This window comes from Mytilus edulis, chromosome 11 (genome assembly GCF_963676685.1).
Source record: "Mytilus edulis chromosome 11, xbMytEdul2.2, whole genome shotgun sequence".
Taxonomy (NCBI): Eukaryota; Metazoa; Mollusca; class Bivalvia; order Mytilida; family Mytilidae; genus Mytilus; species Mytilus edulis.
In genome coordinates, this window is record NC_092354.1 from 81,843,554 (window position 1) to 81,864,118 (window position 20,565).

Sequence of the window (20,565 nt, forward strand, 5' to 3'; positions counted from 1 at the left end):
AATCATTGATATTATGTTGATAGTCCTAAGTATAAAGCTAAGCTTTATTACAACTGTCACATAAACTTAACATTAACCAAGATAACTAAACAAATACCAAAATTTCACTATAACCACTGAACCATGAAAATGAGGTCAAGGTCAGATGACACCTGCCAGTTGGACATGTACACCTTACAGTCCTTCCATACACCGAATATACTAGCCCTATTGCTTATAGTATCCGAGATATGGACTTGACCACCAAAACTTAACCTTGTTCACTGATCCATGAAATGAGGTCGAGGTCAAGTGAAAACTGTCTGACAGACATGAGGACCTTGCAAGGTATGCACATATCAAATATAGTTATCCTATTACTTATAATAAGAGAGAATTCAACATTACAAAAAATTTGAACTTTTTTTTCAAGTGGTCACTGAACCATGAAAATGAGGTCAAGGACATTGGACATGTGACTGACGGAAACTTCATAACATGAAACATCTATATACAAAGAATGAAGCATCAAGGTCTTCAACCTTCTAAAATATAAAGCTTTTAAGAAGTGAGCTAACGCCGCCGCCGGATCACTATCCCTATGTCAAGCTTTCTGCAAAAAAAGTTGCAGGCTCGACAAAAAAATCTTAACGATAGAATTGATAGAATTCTAAGATAAAATTTGAGATGATAGCTTTCAGAAAATACATAGAAAATTGGGTTCACAGGATTAATTTTCTTGCTACACAAAAATTAGGTTAATTCATAACTAAATTCCTTTAAAGAAATAACATAATCTGAGTTATCTCCTCTTATATGGCAAAGTTAAAATAAAATTGAATCAAACAAAAAATATTTTGTATTTTCATGTACCCCTAACTTCCAACTCATTTTCTAAAGATTCCCCTAACATACCAATAAATTCCCCTCTCTTACATATTTTTTTTCAAAAAAGATTCTCCTAAGGCTAAAAAAAAATATATGTCTGTTAACAGTTACTCGACCCACCCTATTTTGAGCACCGACCCTAAGCCATTTTATTTTCGTTGCAAATTGAAAAATAAACTAAACTTGTGTCAAAAGTGAAGATAGTGTGCCTGATTCATCCCAATGTTCATAATCATGAATATGACAGCTGTTTGAAGGAAATTCGCGACTTGTGTGGTGAAATAAACATTTTGCCGCCATTTTTTCTTAATCAATAACAAAGGGAAATAATCTAATCATTAAAATTACAGGTAAACTCGGCCCATGATCAACTCAGACCTCGACAAGACGAAACCGCACACTCAAAATCATGTCACAAAAAAAATAATGGAAATACGGACCTACATTCCCTATTTTTATAAAGCATGTTACCTTAAACAGACATATATTTTTTTTGGCCCAACTTACCCGCTCTTTTCACCATAGATTCCCCTAACTTACCGGCTCTTTTCTCCATAGATTCCCCTAATTTTCCCATTCCTTTGAGTTCCTTCATTAGTCCATTCCACGGTTTCTCAAAAGGATATTTCCCACTAAAGTCAAAGTATAGTTTAGCACCTAAGATAGCTCCAAGCCAACCATCTGGACGATATTGTTTCTGTAACATTAGTGGAACGTAATCCTTCCGACATTGGAATGTGTATTCTGCCTCTGCAAAATAAGAAACAAGAATTAAAACACTGTCATGCTAATCTTACATTAATCATAATTCAATATATATCAGATAATAGGAGGAAGTGTCTAACAGATCCCAATTATCAGGCATTACAACATGCCACTGACAGTATAGCTGCATTTATACCTACCTAGACCGAGTTTATATTTCTCTGGCATATACAGTACCATTACACATGTGTATCTACCTGAACAACTCTTCAGACTTAGTTTATATTTCTCTGACAGAAACAGTAAGATTACAAAACTAACCAACAGTTTCTAATAAATTTATATTTCTCTAACTTATACAGAAACATAACAAATGTGTATCTACCTAGACGACAGTTCGGACTTAGTTTATATTTCTCTGACATACACAGTAACAATACACATGTGTACCTACCTAGACAACAATTTGGACTTAGTTTATATTTCTTTGGCATACACAGTAACAATACACATGTGTACCGACCTAGACGACAGTTCGGACTTAGTTTATATTTCTCTGACATACACAGTAACATTACACATGTGTACCTACCTAGACGACAGTTCGGACTTAGTTTATATTTCTCTGACATACACAGTAACAATACACATGTGTGCCTAACTAGACGACAGTTTGGACTTAGTTTATATTTCTCTAACATACACAGTAACAATACACATGTGTACCTACCTAGACGACAGTTCAGACTTAGTTTATATTTCTCTGACATACACAGTAACAATACACATGTGTACCTACCTAGACGACAGTTTGGACTTAGTTTATATTTCTCTGACATACACAGTAACATTACACATGTGTACCTACCTAGACGACAGTTGGGACTTAGTTTACATTTCTCTGACATACACAGTAACAATACACATGTGTACCTACCTAGACGACAGTTCAGACTTGGTTTATATTTCTCTGACATACACAGTTACAATACACATGTGTACCTACCTAGACGACAGTTTGGACTTAGTTTATATTTCTCTGACATACACAGTAACATTACACATGTGTACCTACCTAGACGACAGTTCGGACTTAGTTTATATTTCTCTGACATACACAGTAACAATACACATGTGTACCTACCTAGACGACAGTTTGGACTTATACACATGTGTACCTACCTAGACGACAGTTTGGACTTAGTTTATATTTCTCTGACATACACAGTAATAATACACATGTGTACCTACCTAGACGACAGTTTGGACTTAGTTTATATTTTTCTGACATACAGATTAACACCACAGAAGCGTTCTCCACGGCCTCTGCCATGGCTGATAACGTTGATCCTCCCATTCTCTCTACGTCTATCCACACCTCCAAACCTTCTTGCTACAAAATATATAAAACTTTGTGGGTCATTAGGGTCAAAGAGGTTTGAAATTATTGTTATTAAAACAAGAGTGCACACCCTGATATGTCTTGTCTTCTTAACTAATCTTTGAATATTTTCTTAAATATCTATGATTTTATTTATCTTGCTTTGTTTCAACAGATTTTTATATTTTCTGTGCAACTTTTCTGAAATTTTATTTCACATGTTTCCGTGTTCAGGTCTACCCTTTATAACCCTCATAAACATACAGTATTTATAATGGTTTGACGGGAGATATCATTACGCAGGAACACACACTTCATCCAGGGTTTTAAAAATGCAATAAGACATTTGGTTAAAATAAGCCATAATTTAATGCTAATGTTCAGAATTACCCAATCTGATAAAATACAGATCCTGTCTTCAACTTTGCTTACAATATTTGAAAACCTTCCTGTCACTTTCTGACAGCTGAGGGGGAGATTTTACTAGAGCGACCTTTATAAGTGAAATATATGACCTGTTTATTTATTCTTCTGCAAAGCACATATATAAGAGTTTAAAGATAGACTTAATATCTTTTAAATAAGGTTATATTCTCTTTAAAGTGTGTTGCTTTGTTTCATTCCTTTTACATCAACTTTTCACATTTTCAGTCAATTTAATTCTGTTTCATGTGTTTATTTTCAGAGTGACAGATGCCCATTTACATTTATTAAATATAACGTGACGGTACCCAAATTGCACCTTTTTTGACAGTTTTTTCGCCTACGTATTTTTATGATAAAGACAAAAATGTCCATTCTGTGTTTATTTTGTAGCTGTATCCTTCTTTATTATGTAGGTACACCAATTTGATTTTTATTCCATATGGAATCATAGAAAAATTGGTCTAAACTGACCTCCAAACCATCAATGATTCTTAAAAGAGGAGTACCCAAATTGCATCCATGCTTAAATTCGCATCGTCAAAATTCTAATTACAGAGCTTTTGTTTAATTTCTTCAAATATTTTGAGCAATTGGATATTAGTCCATGCTTACTCTTTTTTAAATGGATACTTGTAGCATATTGTATTTGATCATTTTAAAAAGATGACGTTTTGATGACGTCGCCATGCGACGTTTCAGTACATTTTGCTTTTTCAGTAAATACTTCATCTATTGATAAATACTGTGAAAGTTTTGTGCATATCTAAATATTTTCACCTATGTTGAAAGATGTGCATTGTATCAAATCATAAAAATACAAATTGTTTAGTCTCTAGGAAATCTTGTAAGATGTCCGCTGCTATTTTTTGCTATATAGGTGCAATTTGGGTACTCGGTGCAATTTGGGTACCGTTACGTTATGTTCAATGCATATCTTTTAAATTTCAATTCAAACATTGGATAGAAGTATAGATCGTTTAAGTGATTTTCAAAAAATAATATTTTGTTTGTCTTAAGGCATACAAATTCATTTCATTGCCATCCTTTTTTATCCTTTTTTCAATTTGTATTTAGTTTATATTGTTTGTCAATTCACATTATTTAAAGAGGGGGAAATTATCCGAAATTTCTTTGAAGTGTTTTTATTAACATAAAGCTTGAAGCAAAAGGCGTTAATGATTGATAATTAGTAGTGTTTGACACCCAAGCTGTCAAGTGAAGCCATTTAATTCATCACGGTCTGCGATTTACAGGTAACAACAACCCTCAGCATGATCATTGACACAAAACGTAATTAATGTTTACTTGTCATTCAAGGCTAAAGTATCCAAAAGCTTGAGATTCTTTTCTCCCGCGCGGGAGGGTACTGGCAAGCAGGAGATTTCCCGAATTTCGCCATTTGAATATGTTAACCTTTTTAAAAACTAATCAGTTAATGGAACGTGTGCTCCAACGTTGGAGGGATTTACATAAAGAAGAAGAAGGAGTAGGCACGTGCCTTAAGTGCCTAACGGCAGCTATGCCCCTGAAATATCTTCAAGTATGAAGAAAACACTCTGGAAAACTGATTTGCCGGACTGACAGATGGACAGGCGGACAGAAAGCAAACCTAAAATCCCCCTTCAACTTCCTCGGTAGGGGACTTATGAGTTTAAGAATTACCTTCAGTCTGTCTTTCAGTTTATACACCATCTCCTTCTCATTCCAGGCATAACTTATAAATATATGTCTCTTCGATCTTTTTGATGAGGATTTTGGACCTGAAATATTTTGAATATATATCATTAATTACTTATTAAAATCTGCATGAGTAAACAAGTTTCATTATTTATTGCTGACACTGTTAATATCAATATATAGATGTAAGCCAAAAGAAAGAAAATTTTGGGTTCCTTTAAATTACTAATTAAAAAAATTGTTATTAAGTAGAAAAAAATTCTGAAACATTTCTTACAATGTTTTTGATTTGATATGGAAAAGATCCTCATTCAAAATGTTATTGACGCAAAAATGCCCAGGGTTCAGACTTTATTGACAATAAATAAGGCATGCAGCTGATTATAAACTTTTCATTATAAATTTTGTCTCTCTAAATTTTTGTGCTATTTTCACATTTCTAGATTAGTGTGAGGAAAATATTTCTCCTCATAAGGGAAGTATCTGTTCTCTGTAGATGATTGGTCAAAATTTAATTAACATGTTAAATTTTCTAGATTTCTTCTTTTTTTTCCTATAATGATGCCCTGAAAAATGTCAACCAGGCCTGATACTGTCACATATAAAGAACGCAACTTTCTGCAAATCTTTCATAAGGAAGGATACACATCATAAGTGAAACAGATTCCATCACTATATAAATCATGTATTGAGATATTTCTCCACTCTCAACAGTTTAACTTTAATTATTTAAAAAGCTTGGCAAGCTTCACAATTGGAGAAATATCATAGCACACTTGTTGCAGTGCTGGAATCTATAAAGACTAAACTGTTTTTCTGTTATACTGTAAAGTGCATTAATTAAATGCTTGAATTCCTTGATCTCTTTAAGAGTCCTATTTTTGGTTTATAATCTCTTCATATTTTAGATAAGCTTTGGATTTTCAAATATTTTGGCCTCAACCATTAATGAAGAGACATTTATTTTGGAAATGTGCATTTGACACAGAAAATTGGTACTGTTAATGTTATTATTATCTATTATCATCACCTTTCATCATTTTTTAAAATCATTGCTGATTCATGGGTTTTAATGTAGCAGTTCAATTATTAACATATTCAGATTAAACGGAAAACAAGAATGTGTCCCAAGTACACGGATGCCCCACTCGCACTATCATTTTCTATGTTCAGTGGACCGTGAAATGGGGTAAAAACTCTAATTTGGCATTAAAATTAGAAAGATCATATCATAGGGAACATGAGTACTAAGTTTCAAGTTGATAGGGCTTCAACTTCATCAAAAACTACCTTGACCAAAAACTTTAACCTGAAGGGGACGAACGGACGAACAAACAAATGAACGAACAGACCCACAGACCAGAAAACATAATGCCCCTCTACTATCGTAAGTGGGACATAAAAAGGACTTTTATGGCATATTAAAAATTGTGTTTGGTTGGAAGGAACAACAAAATTCACAAAAATTGATACCCCCTCAACAAGAATACCGTCACAGTAAATACTGTTTCTACACAATAAACTTACGATTTTTGACATCATTCTCTCCTTTAAGTACAAACAAAGCTCCTTTACAATTTTTCTCTACATTTTTATCTTGGCTGTTTGATAATTTTTCTAATGTCGGCATAAGATCTTCAAAGTCTCGTATTTTCTGTGCCACATCTTTATCAAAAGACAATGTCCAAAGAGCTTTTGATGCGACTGCTTGTTCCTCTATATTTTCTTGTTTTATCATTCGTAGAAGTAAAGGGAGAGCACCTGCATCAACTATCTGTAAAATAAAATAAATTTAGATTCCAGATAATTTAGAACATATAAAAAAGAAGATGTGGTATGATTGCCAATGAGACAAATATCCACAAAAGACCAAAATGACACATACATTAACAACTACAGGTCACCGTACCGCCTTCAACAATGAGCAAAGCCCATACCGCATAGTCAGCTATAAAAGGCCCCAATAAGACAATGTAAAACAATTCAAACAAGAAAACTAACGGCCTTATTTATGTAAAAAAAATGAATGTTCATTGTTAGTTGTGAGATGACCTTCAGTTGTTATTTAAACTGACCTCTTGAATTAATTTCTCTTAAACATAAATCCAATATCAGCTTTGACATTTAATTACCTAGATTATGCATTGAATTTTTCAGTTACTGTAGATTCATTTATTTTTCGTGGATATCAATTTTCGTGGTTTGAGGAAAACTTACATATTCATGGATATTTAATTCCATGGTTTTGGCAAAGTCTGCATACATTCCTTTAGAAAATTTGTAATTTGTAGGACATTTAAATTCGTTGTTCCCATGTGCCCAAGAAATCCATTTAAATTGGTATCCAACGAATATTAATGAATCCACAGTAACTATGACATTTCTTACAAATGTTTGGTCCTAGAAAGTTTATCATTCAAAATAAGACCTAAATGCTAATGATGTGTAACTCTCTTTGTATTTACATTTACAAAGTCATTTTTCATCAGGTGAGCTAAATATTTTGATGCAATCTGATTGCCATTTCTAACAGGAGAAATAGTTTACCTTGCTTTTATTTTTATCATTGACGGCCAGTTTACCTAATCCGTCCATCAGTTCAATAGGTGTGAACCCTTTATATCTTCCTCTCTCATTGTCTAACGCAAGCTTGATATAACTGACTATTCCTTCAACAGCCCCTACAAAATATAAACATAACTCTCATTGTTCAACACTAGCTTAATATAACTGACTATTCCTTTAACAGCCCCTACAAAATGTAAACATAACTTCAATTGTTGGACTCTTTGTTTGTATTGGTCAGAGTACTAGTGTGCATCTGTTGTTTAATGTTACTTACCGAATTAGACTTTTACCGGATTTGATATCTCATAAGCAACACGACGGGTACCAGATGTTGAGCAGGATCTGCTTACCCTTCCGTAGCACCTGAGATCAGCCCTAGTTTTTGGTGGGGTTCATGTTGTTTATTCTTTAGTTTTCTATGTTGTGTCTTGTGTACTATTGTTGTCTGTTTTTCCTTTTCATCTTTAGCCATGGCGTTGCCAGTTCATTTTCGATTTATGAGTTTGACTGTTCCTCTGGTATCTTTTGTCCCTCTTTTGTTCAAGCTTTGCATGTACCTGTGTTTGTATCAGTCAGAGAGTGTATCTGTTGTTAAAGCTTTGTGTTTACCTATGTCTACTTAGATCTCTTTATGTTTAGTTGCATAGGTGAGGCTTTTGTCATTATCCTGTTTTTGTGAATGTGTCTGATTTTGTATGATATAAGCTAAAGTTTACATGGTTGGTATCTTGTGTATTGTTTTATCTGTGTTATCAGCGGGCATTTGTTTATTATAAACACCTTATCGCTATTCCTGGCTGACCCAAGAATCTGTCACGCTTGATCTATTGACGTCATACAACAATCACTTTTCCATTTTGGCATCAGATACTGCAGATTCATTTATTTTCTTTGGTACCAACTTTTGTGGATTGCAGAAAACTTGCCTTTTCGTGAAGATGTAATTTCGTGGTCTTGCCAAAATCTGAATACAACCTGATAGAAAATTTGTAATTCGTTGAACATTTGAATTCCTTGTTCACCTGTGCCCAAGAAAATAGGTATCCAACGAATAATAATGAATCCACAGTATTTTGTATTATGATGTCAAAATTTTACTGGAACCTGTGTGATGTCCAGTAATGGCAGACAAATAGGGATGAGATGTTTTATACCTGTGTCATCTATTAATTTATCATTCTCCTCCTCCTCTACGATATGAGCTAACGTCAACATGGCCATTATCTTTAACATCTCATGTTCTTCTTTTGATTGTAAAAACTGGATCATCACCTATAAATAAATCAGATCTATAAATAAACCAGACATATAAATAAACCAGATCACCTATAAATTAATCAGACCTATAAATAAACCAGATCTATTAATAATCCAGACCTATAAATAAACCAGATCTATTAATAATCCAGACCTATAAATAAACCAGACCTATTAATAATCCAGATCTATAAATAAACCAGATCTATTAATAATCCCGATCTATATATAATCCAGACCTATAAATAAACAAGACCTATAAATAAACAAGACCTATAAATAAACCAGATCTATATATAATCCAGACCTTTTAATAAACCAGACCTATAAATAATCCAGACCTATAAATAAACCAGACCTATATATAATCCAGACCCATATATAAACCAGATCTATATATAATCCAGACCTATATATAAACCAGATCTATATATAATCCAGACCTATATATAAACCAGATCTATATATAATCCAGACATATAAATAAACCAGACCTATATATAAACCAGACCTATAAATAAACCAGACCTATATATAATCCAGACTTTAATAGTACTGTTCAATAACTACATACTCGATATAGAGGTCAAATATGACAACATTACAGATATAGAATGGAGCTGCTCAATATTTTTTTAAAGAGTTGTTAATGTGGTCCACTTTTCTGATCTCAACAAAAAAGAAGAAGAATGTGTCTGAGGACACAAATTTTATTTCTAATATTTCTGTTTTCTTAGTAAATCTATAAAATTGTGATAAGAAATGTTGTTTATCTTCAATTTTCCCATTATTACATAGAGGACAGTATCTTACCTCTGAAGGAATGTTAAATGAACTTACATCTGAGAAAGCATTTTCTTTGAAGTAATGCTGGACATTAAAACAAGAAATGTTGTTCATCTTCAATTTCCCCTACTATAACAGACAGGACAGTACCTTACCTCTCTAGAAATATTAAATGTACAAGTACTTACATCTGAGGTAGCATTTTCTTTGAAGTAATGCTGGACATTAGAGTTCCTGGCTATATTATGTAATATACTCATTGAAGACTTGACCACGTAAAATACATTCTGTAATGAAAAAAAGTTGTTAAAAACAATTGCAGAAAGACAAAATGCAAAATTCAAAGGAGTATTTTTATTTAACCCTTCTTAACAAAAAAAGCCAGAGGTGACATACTGTATGAATATGAAACAACACCAACCTAATCAAAGAGCTGAAAGCTCTGAAGAAAAATGACGCCACTGTCTCTAATATTGGGATAGTTTTTATGCAAGTCTTGATTTTCACATACCGTAATTTGTTTAACAATGCAACATGTCTCGTAAGCATACAATTGATATTCGTATATGTGTGTGTGTGAAGTGAAGGTGCCAACTGGCTGGTTTTTTTTTTTAAGACAAATGAATAGGTCAAGACTACCTGAATTGTACAAATAAATCCCGTGGAAAGGCTTCTATATTTCTCACTGGTACATAGGCTGAATCCGGGTCCATTCGCGCCCATTCACGTTTGCGCCAACTCATGTTCGCCCCCTTTCACTTTCACACCCTACATGTTCGCAACTAATCTTAATTGGTTTTGTGTTTAATAACTCTGTAAGCAAGTGTTTTCTTATAAGTATAATTGTTGTCATTGTCTCAAAATAAAGTGAGACAGCATTTTTTTTTTGTGTTGAATAAATCTTAATCATGTTTTGGATAGCGTATTGTTAAAGATAATAATAATCCTTTCTAAATAAAGTGGTATTTTGTCAACGTTTTATTTAGCGTTGAATAACTCTTAATCATGTTTTGGTTAGTGTATTGCTATACTTTGTTTCATTGACCTCTTTCATAATGAAGTGAGATTCTGACTATTTTTTTTTCTGTGTGTTGAATAAATTTTATCATGTTTTGGTTATAATAGTGGATTGCTATATTTTGGTTCCTATATTTTATTGTTTCGTTGTTTCAGATCAAAGGGCTTAAAAACAATTATCTTTTGTGTTTTTCCTTTAAAATCTTCAATGTTTTACTCATACCAAGCTATAAATACATTCAGTATTTACACCAAAGCAATTTAAAACAACAATCATGATTTTCCAATTATTCAACTTGAATTTGAATTAAAATTGGGCGCGAATGAGTAGAGTGCGAACGAACCTTGGGTGTGAACGTGCGAGGTGCGAAAGTGTATTGGGCGCAAACAGACCTGATACCACATAGTCTGAACCCCCTTCTCCCACAAAATATGAAGTAAATTAAAAACAAATTGTTCAGAGAACAATTGAAGTCTTTCCACTAGAAAAGATCTATTTTTATATTGAAATATGAAAAATCAGTTTAAAATGTTAGTTCCTATGGCTTTATGACGTCCTATTAACCTATGACCTTGACCTCAATTTCAAGGTCACAAACCATGGACCTTGAATCAAAATATCCTAGGTCTTTAATATGTTTGGTTAATGAGTACTACCACTTGACGTGTAATTTTAAATGTAAGATGGACAAAAACTCCCTTTTATTGAATGCGCAGCCTTTCAACCAAAATATACAAGTAAGGACATGTCGCAACTAATAATTTATGAAAAATTATTTGTCAAAATGTCATACAGTATTTGAAAAGAAGTGAAAATAAGCCAAAATCAAAATTTATAATATGACCTTGACCTTTGACATTGACCTCATTTTCATTTTTAGTACCAATGACCTCATGAAGACCTTAGGTCTCTATCAGTTATGGTTTACCAGTTGAAAATGCATATCGCTTGAATCAAATGAAAAAGGGGGAATAACTCTCATATGGAGTCCCCATAGAGCTATGGTTCAAACGAATATTCTTATCCTAAATATGTAACGAGCAATTTGGTAAAATAAAATCTTTTACGGTTACGAAGGAGAGGTGGCCACAAGAAAAACAGTGTTTGGGGAGATAACTCTTACAACATAATGTATTTTGTTATAATTACATTTGATATATGTTTCATTATAATACTTTATTCTGATTGGCTAACTGCACATCACATGTTATTCCTCAAGCAATTGCATCACTCAATAAAACTTTTCATTCATGATAACACGTGGTCCCACAATAAAGTGCACAGATGAATTGAATAAAAAAGTTGTAAAATTCGTGTTTTCATGATCCTAGCTAAAAAAAGTAATTATAAGTATTGAATGTTTCTTTTTGTAACCTCATAGGGTTGCAAAAGCGTTGACCGTGTGCACATTTTTAGAATGAAGCGCTTACGCTTACGCGCTTCATACAAAAAGTACTTCGGTCAACGCTTTTACACCTCAATGAATTTACAAAAAAAAAGCATTCAATACTTAAATGCAGTTGTAAATTTTTAAAGCAAAAAGAGTTAATACTAACTTTCACTTTTTTTGGATGTTTATGTACATTTTGTATGTATTTATTTTTCTCAACTACATGAATTTTTTGGTGTATTTTTAATGATATATATGAGTAGTCCAAATAATTATTACGTCTGGCAAGGCTTTTTAAATTTTATTCTGGGACACCTTCCTATGACCACAAGGCTATGTTAATTTTTTTCTGGGACGCCTTCTTAGGAAGCCTTCCTACGAACGTCTTAGGAAGGCGTCCCAGAAAAAAATAAAATAGCCTTGTCAGACGTCATTATTATTTGGACTAATACACGAGATATTGGATATTTTTATGCATTATTTAACCAGTTGAGTCTTTTACAGGATTGTTTGTTTAATGCTGTTTAAACATTACTGAAAAAAACCCACCTTAAATTTGTTAATTATTTGGCATGAAAGTTTGATTTATTGAAAGGGACTCATAGTTTTCCATTTAATTTTAATAATTGTCTAATGGTTAAAACAATAGCTTCGTTGTTTACTTTTATACACAACAACATATTCACTTTGGTTTCGTTGTTTACCAAATATTTACTATGTACTTGGTAACAGTTATTAATTAATTGAATAGAAAATATTATAATAAATATTATTGGAAGCCGAATTGACGTCAAATAGGTGCCGATTTGACTAGATGCCAATTTAACCAGGTGCCGACTTGACTTGTACGTTTCAATTCCTCTGCGATCGTTTGCGGTATTTTCTTGAGAAAACCTATTTTCCATCATCAAAGAGAAGAAGAAACTGCTTGAAATGATTCCCGAACGCTTCGTGATTGTTAAAATAAGTTTAATTCACTCAAAAAACAATTTTAAAACTTGCGATGTTTAAACAGGAAGTTTCAAAAGCACGTGTAAAAGAAGAAATTAACCGGTGAGAGTGGAAATCTGTACATAACATATATCACTATAGTACGACTTTTAAAGCAAAACAGTTTCATCCTTTTGTAAAACAGTCTTAAATATACCTATCACATTAATGTTTGAAGGGTCTTAAGCTTATTCAAACCATATAAGTCGGTATGAAACACCAAAACGGAATGATAATAACCGATTACGTTTTGTAGTTTACAAAATTCTGGACTGGTTCCTGTCAAACTACAACACTTTGTTCGACTGTAGTGGAATACAAACAGAAACCAGTTAGTTTGTAAACTGGTTCCTGTCTGATTACTACACAATGCTCATGCATAATGATAACACAAGCACATTCCAGTTTGTATTGAAATTAGTAAATACGAAACCAAGCGCGGTAGGCAGAGAAATCAGGTCGGCAGTTATGGAACAATGACTGCGTCATTTTCCAAAAACTGCCTTTTAATGTGATATTATCCAAATCAAGAGTCCACACATAACAGAATTAACTTCAGCTTGAAAGTTTTCATTCGTATATATGACGTCATGTTTTATCAAGACATTAATGCGCTTAGATCATTTATGAAATTTCAAGGAGTTTTATTTTATTCTGATTTTTGTACATTTTGTTTTTAGATCTTTGAATTTCATTCTTTTTGTTATGCATAATAATGGGAATAATGGTTCAGAAGTTTCTTTTTCAATTTTGATTTGAAAACAATGAAAGCCATATAGGTTTTGCACATAGGTTAGGATACTGTGGATTCATTATTATTCATTGCAATTGGATACCTATTTTTGTGGGTACAGGTGAACCATGAAATTAAATATTCAATGAAAAACTCATTTTCTATAGACTGGTATGCAGACTTGCAAAACCACAAAATATGCTGTTGCTTTTAATGCTGTTGTTTATTAAGCTTATGTTAATCAAGCTTTTTTTAATTACCGTATTTATTCTATTAAACGCCCTGGGGGCGAAGACAATTTCCGAAAGGGGGCGTCAATTAGAGAAACGAATTTCGTACCTTACTTCATTGACCTTTACCTGAATTTTGTTGAAACAGACTATAGTAACATACATGTGTTTCTTATTGTCTCCATAATCTATAAATAGCATTTATCGGTAATGTGACCTCATCTAATAATTTGTTAAAATTTATAACGAAATTTATAACGTACTGTGTAACTGACAGATCTATTTTTGGAACTTGTACACACTGTGTTGTATTATCGGAGTGGATTAAAACATGGAGGGGGTCTCATTGGGGGGTTTTGATCCCGGATCCCGCTTACTGTTTTGTCAGATTCCCGTTTCCCGCTTACACTATATACGTAAGCAATTCTCAATTTTTTTGCAATTTCCTGTGTCCTGCTAGACTTCATTTCCCGTTTTCACGGCACAATAATTTGATTTTCACGTGTTACGCTTACAAAAAATCTGCAATCCCGCGTCTAGCTTAGACCCCAATGAGACCCACCATGGACGTTATTGAATTTTCGTTTCATGTTTCTGAGTGACCGGTTCGATGTCTTTGAAATATTGTAATGGGTAAGTTTTAAATTAATTTTTTAACTTCAAAATGGGGGCGTTTATTAGAAGTCAAAAGTTCTTAACACACTATTTTCGGTAGGGGGGCGTTAATTAGAAGGGGTCTTTAAATAGAATAAATACGGTAAGCTTTTGTATATATCACAGTGTTGTTTATCAAGCTGTTGTTTACAAAGCGAAATAAACACTTTATATTACAATTCTGATTATATCAAGATTATGTATACTTATAAATTCAATAAATCTGAAAAAAAAAAAAATTTAAATAAGCATGTTTGAACATGTACCATAATTTTACCGTTATAAAATAAATGTAGCAATTTGTACCGCTGCAAAGAATATATAATTAATCATGCTGCACCTTTACACACCAAATACTTTTTTTTTATTTTTATTCGAAAAATTAAGATAGCATTGAAATGTTTAGATCATATATATTGCTTTTAAATTGTTTTTGTAATTACTGTTAATAAGTCAGTTTCATGGTTTTAAAGGTAAAAATATAATTTTCTATTTTATTCTTTTGTAACGTGGCATGTGGCCTAATTGATTAGGAGTTTTTGTTGTCATATCAAAGGTCAGTAGTCACTTTTGTTTCAACCACCAAAAAAAATGACGCTCAGAAATATCACAATAATGCTGAAAATGGTGTTAAACACCAAGCAATCAATCTATACAAAGTTATTCCACCTATCATCTGAGATTTTTTTCCATACAATTAATTAGTTAGAAAACCAATGTAGTGATCGATAGTAAATCAAAATATAACGACAGGACTAGTTAGGTTAGGAAACCAGTAGATTCAGTGTTACAGCTAGATCGCTTCCACAGGGCGGTCTGCCCGCACTTTCTGCGTGCCACCCTGTGCCTTTTTTCTGACATCCTGTGTCCTTCTAAATACTTTACCTTTGAGGACATGTTGTCTATATAAGGCTTGTGTTTACAGTTGACGGTGAAATATTTTACTCCTCCATGTTGTGCTACTGACTGAAACAGAAATAAAAATAAGTTATACAGGAAGCCAAGGGGCCTGTACATCCATACTTGTATGAAAATAGGAATATTGTTTAAAGACATGTTCAGTTGTATAACTTAGTTAATCATTTAAAACAAGAATGAAATATTTTCGTGAGAGCATAATCTAAATGGTAATTGATAGTATCAGAAAACAAGAATGTGTTTGTAGTACACAGATGACCCATCCTCACTATCATTTTCTATGTTCAGTGGACAATGAAATTGAGTTCAAAACTCAAATTTAGCATTAAAATTAGAAAGATCATATCATAAGTAACATAAGTACGAAGTTGTTTGGACTTCAAATTTATCAAAAACTACCTTGACCAAAAACTTTAACCTCAAGTAGGACAGACAGATGGATGAATGAACAAATGAAGGGACAAACGACCACACAGATTAAAAAAAAACTTATGCCTCTAATTTGGGCATAAAAAGGAAGTATATGTCTGACAGATCTTACTAGGGTGCATCCAGAAAGCAAATTGAACAGTATTAGAAAGGTTTTGTGCCAGCCCTTTTATAGCTGACTAAACCAAATGGTTTTTTTCTCGATGACCTTTAAATGCTTACATCATTTGAACTCTGGTGGATAGTTTTTTCATTGGCAATCTAACACATCTCCTTGTGTTTATATAGTATGGTTGTAACATACGCAGTGTCTATTCAAATCAATGATAATAAAAGAAGACTAAGTCTGGGGACACTAAAGTCCTCCCTCAAGCTTTGCAATTCTAAAATGTTTAAAGGAGCATATCTGACTCACTGCCCAAATACAAATTCTCTCTGCTAGTATTTATTCTTTATATTGTGTATGAGTTTCATAACAAGAATGTGTCCCCAGTACACGAATGCCCCACTCGCACTATCATTTTCTATGTTCAGTGGACCGTGAAATTGGGGTAAACCCTCTAATTTGGCATTACAATTAAAAAGATCATATCATAGGGAATATGTATACTAAGTTTGAAGTCGATTGGACTTCAACTTCATCAAAAACTACCTTGACCAAAAACTTTAACCTGAAGCGGGACAGACGGACGGACGCACAGACCAGAAAACATAATGCCCCTCTACTATCGTAGTAAGCATAAAAAATTTGGATAGGTAAAATTTAAGTAAAAGTGTGGATATGAAAATTTGATGGACAGAAAGACAGACAGATGAACTGGCAGGAGGCTGGTCAAGGGTAAGATGTATGGCTGTCACTGCCTACAATAGGGGTCTAAAAAAATCAAGACTCGTTCAAGACTAGTACTGTCTCAAGTCAGGAGCCTGTAATTCACTGGTTGCTGTTTGTTTATGTTTTCCATATTTGTTTTTCATTCAACTTTTTTACATAAGTAAGGTCGTTAGTTTTTTTGTTTGAATTGTTTTACATTGTCATTTCGGGGCCTTTGAAAGCTGACTATGCGGTATCAGCTATATTCATTGTTGAAGGACGTACGGTGACTTATATATTTGTTAATTTCTGTGTCATTTGGTCTTTTGTGGAGAGTTGAATCATTGGCATCATACCGCATCTTCTTTTTTATAGTAAAATGTCAATGATATTTTAAAACAAATTTGTTTGAAATGGTATCTGAGTGTTCATGGGTAGAGTACCAGTGTACATAAAACCTTGGCTACCCTCGAAAATAAATGAATTGACAGTATTAGATACTTACTTTGGCAAGTTCAAGACTGGCATCAGAATAGTTCCAAAGCGTATTCAGTGTATAGTAAGTTGGAAACCAGATTCCATCATTTTTAAAAATTCCTTTCTTATTTAATGATGTCAGCATCTTCATTGCTATTTCTGTAAAAAAAAAAAAAGATACAGTTTTAAAACATGTATGTCATCAATCAGAATGCTTGTGAGATCTGAAAGATAAAGATTACATTCATTTGATAATGGGAACCAAGAGTTGAACTTTGTATCAAGCATAGGAAGGCTTTACAATGAAATTAATGGTGCAACTACAATAATGAATAAAGGAAGACAACTCAAATTTTACAAAAACAATATCATGATATTTTTTAGAACAGATATAATTTTGATTAATGCACTGCATGCACACACTTACATTGCAAATATGATCAAAAAAGGGAAAAAAACTCTTTTTATGTAGTCTCAAGCAATTGTTTCCTATATAGCTATGTATAAATTGTTAGCTACGCCTTATAAAGACGTAACAGAAAGTGACAAAACATAAAGATCAGAATAAAGAATTCCCTTGCAGTAATCCGTGATGAGGTTGTCTTTTTATAGTTTTATTTTTCTACCGAGGTTTTAAGACAAATGCAGCAGACTTTTGTATCCACCCTGATTATTATTGTACTGTTAGAAGGTGTTGGTTCACTTGTTTAGATATTTAATTTATTAATCAGAGATTTTTTTTTTAAATGGTTACTGTTGTATTACATATAATGATTTATACCACATCTAATTTTGTTATGGTATGCAGAATGGGTTGTTTAAGGTGACCTATATATTGTTAACTTTCATTTAATTTGGCCTCTGGTGGACGGCAATCATAAAACATCTTCTTATTACCATACTTTTTTTCAAATTGTTACACTGTAAAAGATATGTTGTTCTATGTTCATCTAACACTTTTTTCTCATTGTCAACACTCCATTTCTATGTAAACAGTTAAAAAGCTGACTGCCTTTTGACATTTCACCATTTTTAATGTGTTCTTTGAAGAATTTTTACCCTTTTACTTATAAGTACTGAAAATGGTTTTATTCAGCATGCCTATAGAGATAATTACTTGAATGATTTCTGAAAAATTATAATTCATTTTGATCCTTATCATTTACCTGCAAAGTCCTGCTCCTTAAGAACATGTCCTATCTTATGCCTGACACTTTTATGACTCCAGTAGGTATCCCCAATACTCTTCACAAGTTTCATCCCTTCACCTCGATCGTAATCCTCTAGCGCCTTTAATGCCATAACTATTTCTTTAATTCTTGGTAAAAGTTCTTCTTCTTTTAAGTTTTTAACATTACACAGCAGATCAAAGTTAACATCTCCGTTCGGTTGTCCATCAGCCAGTCTGTCATTTGATTGGTTAGACTGTGAGGACTTCATACCATCTGACCTTTGACCTGTATCTACATCCATTTTACAATTGTATGTTGTCTCTAGTAGGCTAATTGGTCCATCTAAAATCAAACAGAAAATAGAGATAGACATTAATGCTTTACTTTTTATACATTGTGACTTTGAAGGTCAAGAGTTGTCTCAACAGCACACATACTATCATAGGGAACATGTTTACTAAGTTTCAAGTTGATTGGATTTTAACTTCATCAAAAACTACCTCAACAAAAACCTTTAACCTGAAAAAAGGCAGGATGCATGAGCAGATTTGTAAAAAAAAAAGACAGGATGACAATTTGTGTAAAAAAAAGTCAGGATAAACTAGTAAAGAGAGGACAGAACAGAGTAAAAAATAAAAAGACAGGGCAGATATTACAACTAAATACAGGACAACATTTTCATTCTAGCACAAACTTATGGTAATCAATTTAAATCAGAATATTTGACCTGATTACTGGACATTTGAACAGATGATAAACTCTAAGAAAAACATATCACAATGTACATGCAGACTAGAAAAACATAATGCCCGGCTATCTATTATTGTATAAGTTAAATGAAATGTAAATTGTGTCCTCTAAATTTCTGCCATGAAGTGTATCGATTCCCCCCCTTCTTACCCCTCCTTCCACAACATTTTCTCTCTACTTTATGTTGAAAACCTTGCTAGGTAGATTGTTATAAGTAAAATATAAAACCTTTACCTTCTATCTGTCCCTTACATGTCAGTTTTTTTTACATGTCATGGTGATATATATTGGACAAATATTTACATATGAGGACAAAATTCAGATCATATTTGTGTTGTGTAAACAATCAAGCTAATTCCTTATAACATTTAAAAATAAAATTATATATAAAAAAATCTTTTTAAGACAAATATGATATCAGGCATTAATTGTATGATAATTTGACTTGGAATTTAATTAAGAAAATCTTACAGAACTAATACCAAACTCAAAGTAAGATTTTCTAATTTAATTTCATATTGATTTAACTATCCTTCTCTGTCCTCAAGTATTTAATAGACAACAAATTTATACCTTTTTATCATGACAAGTTTTGAGTAAACAAATTCACACTAATTAGTCCAAATGTAATAATTCTAATTAGAACTATCATCTAATAAAAATTCATTCTTAAGATAATGTCCAAATCATTAAAGTCCACATAATTAACTCAACTTGAACTTGTCACATGATGATTTCTCTTAATTTATGACACCAAAATAATTTCCATTTCAATACACAAAATGTTTTTGGTTCCAGGGGTTTGAACCCCCCAATTTTTTGGTTGATCAATACATTTAAATGGGGAACCGCTACCCCACTATGACCTGGGTTTAGAACACCCCTCCCCCTCTCACACACACACACACACACACTCCTTTCAGATATTGCTGGATCTGCCCCTAAACTGTAAACTTTATAAGTGGAGATCGTTGAACTTACCACTTCCAATAACAGGTTTACAGGTGTGATCTATAGAATCCCAATGAGACAAAGTCAGTGCTAACGGTACTCTTTTAAACGGAGGTCGTTGTGTATTAATCTGGGTTTGTGACTTATTACTACTACCACTGATACTTCTCTGTCGAACGAATGTTTTAACCTCTTCCCCTAGTATGCAATATTCATCAGCCATCTTACGAACTGGTGTTATTGTACTGGTTTGCTTTTTTAAGTTTTGAAATAATCTTGTCCAGATAACATCTCCGCAAGTACAGGAAGTCATTAAGAAAATCACACACTGTTAAATAGGTCACGGTAACTTTTTGTTAAATAGGTTATGTCACA

The 20,565-nt window shown here is 32.8% G+C and overlaps 1 protein-coding gene across 1 annotated transcript in view; it reads right to left on the bottom strand.

Moving 5' to 3' along the window:
• LOC139496417 (uncharacterized) overlaps positions 1-20,565 on the bottom strand; it is a 46,691-nt gene that overhangs the window by 4,759 nt on the left and 21,367 nt on the right. Inside the window, exons 2-11 of the mRNA XM_071285008.1 lie at positions 18,484-18,831; positions 17,346-17,476; positions 15,568-15,648; positions 9,856-9,954; positions 8,779-8,896; positions 7,604-7,737; positions 6,584-6,830; positions 5,042-5,139; positions 2,824-2,965; positions 1,408-1,617 (exon numbers count right to left, since the gene is read on the bottom strand). Of these exons, the coding sequence (XP_071141109.1) occupies positions 1,408-1,617; positions 2,824-2,965; positions 5,042-5,139; positions 6,584-6,830; positions 7,604-7,737; positions 8,779-8,896; positions 9,856-9,954; positions 15,568-15,648; positions 17,346-17,476; positions 18,484-18,790 (1,567 nt within the window). The 5' untranslated portion in view covers positions 18,791-18,831. The remainder of the gene's footprint in view (positions 1-1,407; positions 1,618-2,823; positions 2,966-5,041; positions 5,140-6,583; positions 6,831-7,603; positions 7,738-8,778; positions 8,897-9,855; positions 9,955-15,567; positions 15,649-17,345; positions 17,477-18,483; positions 18,832-20,565) is intronic.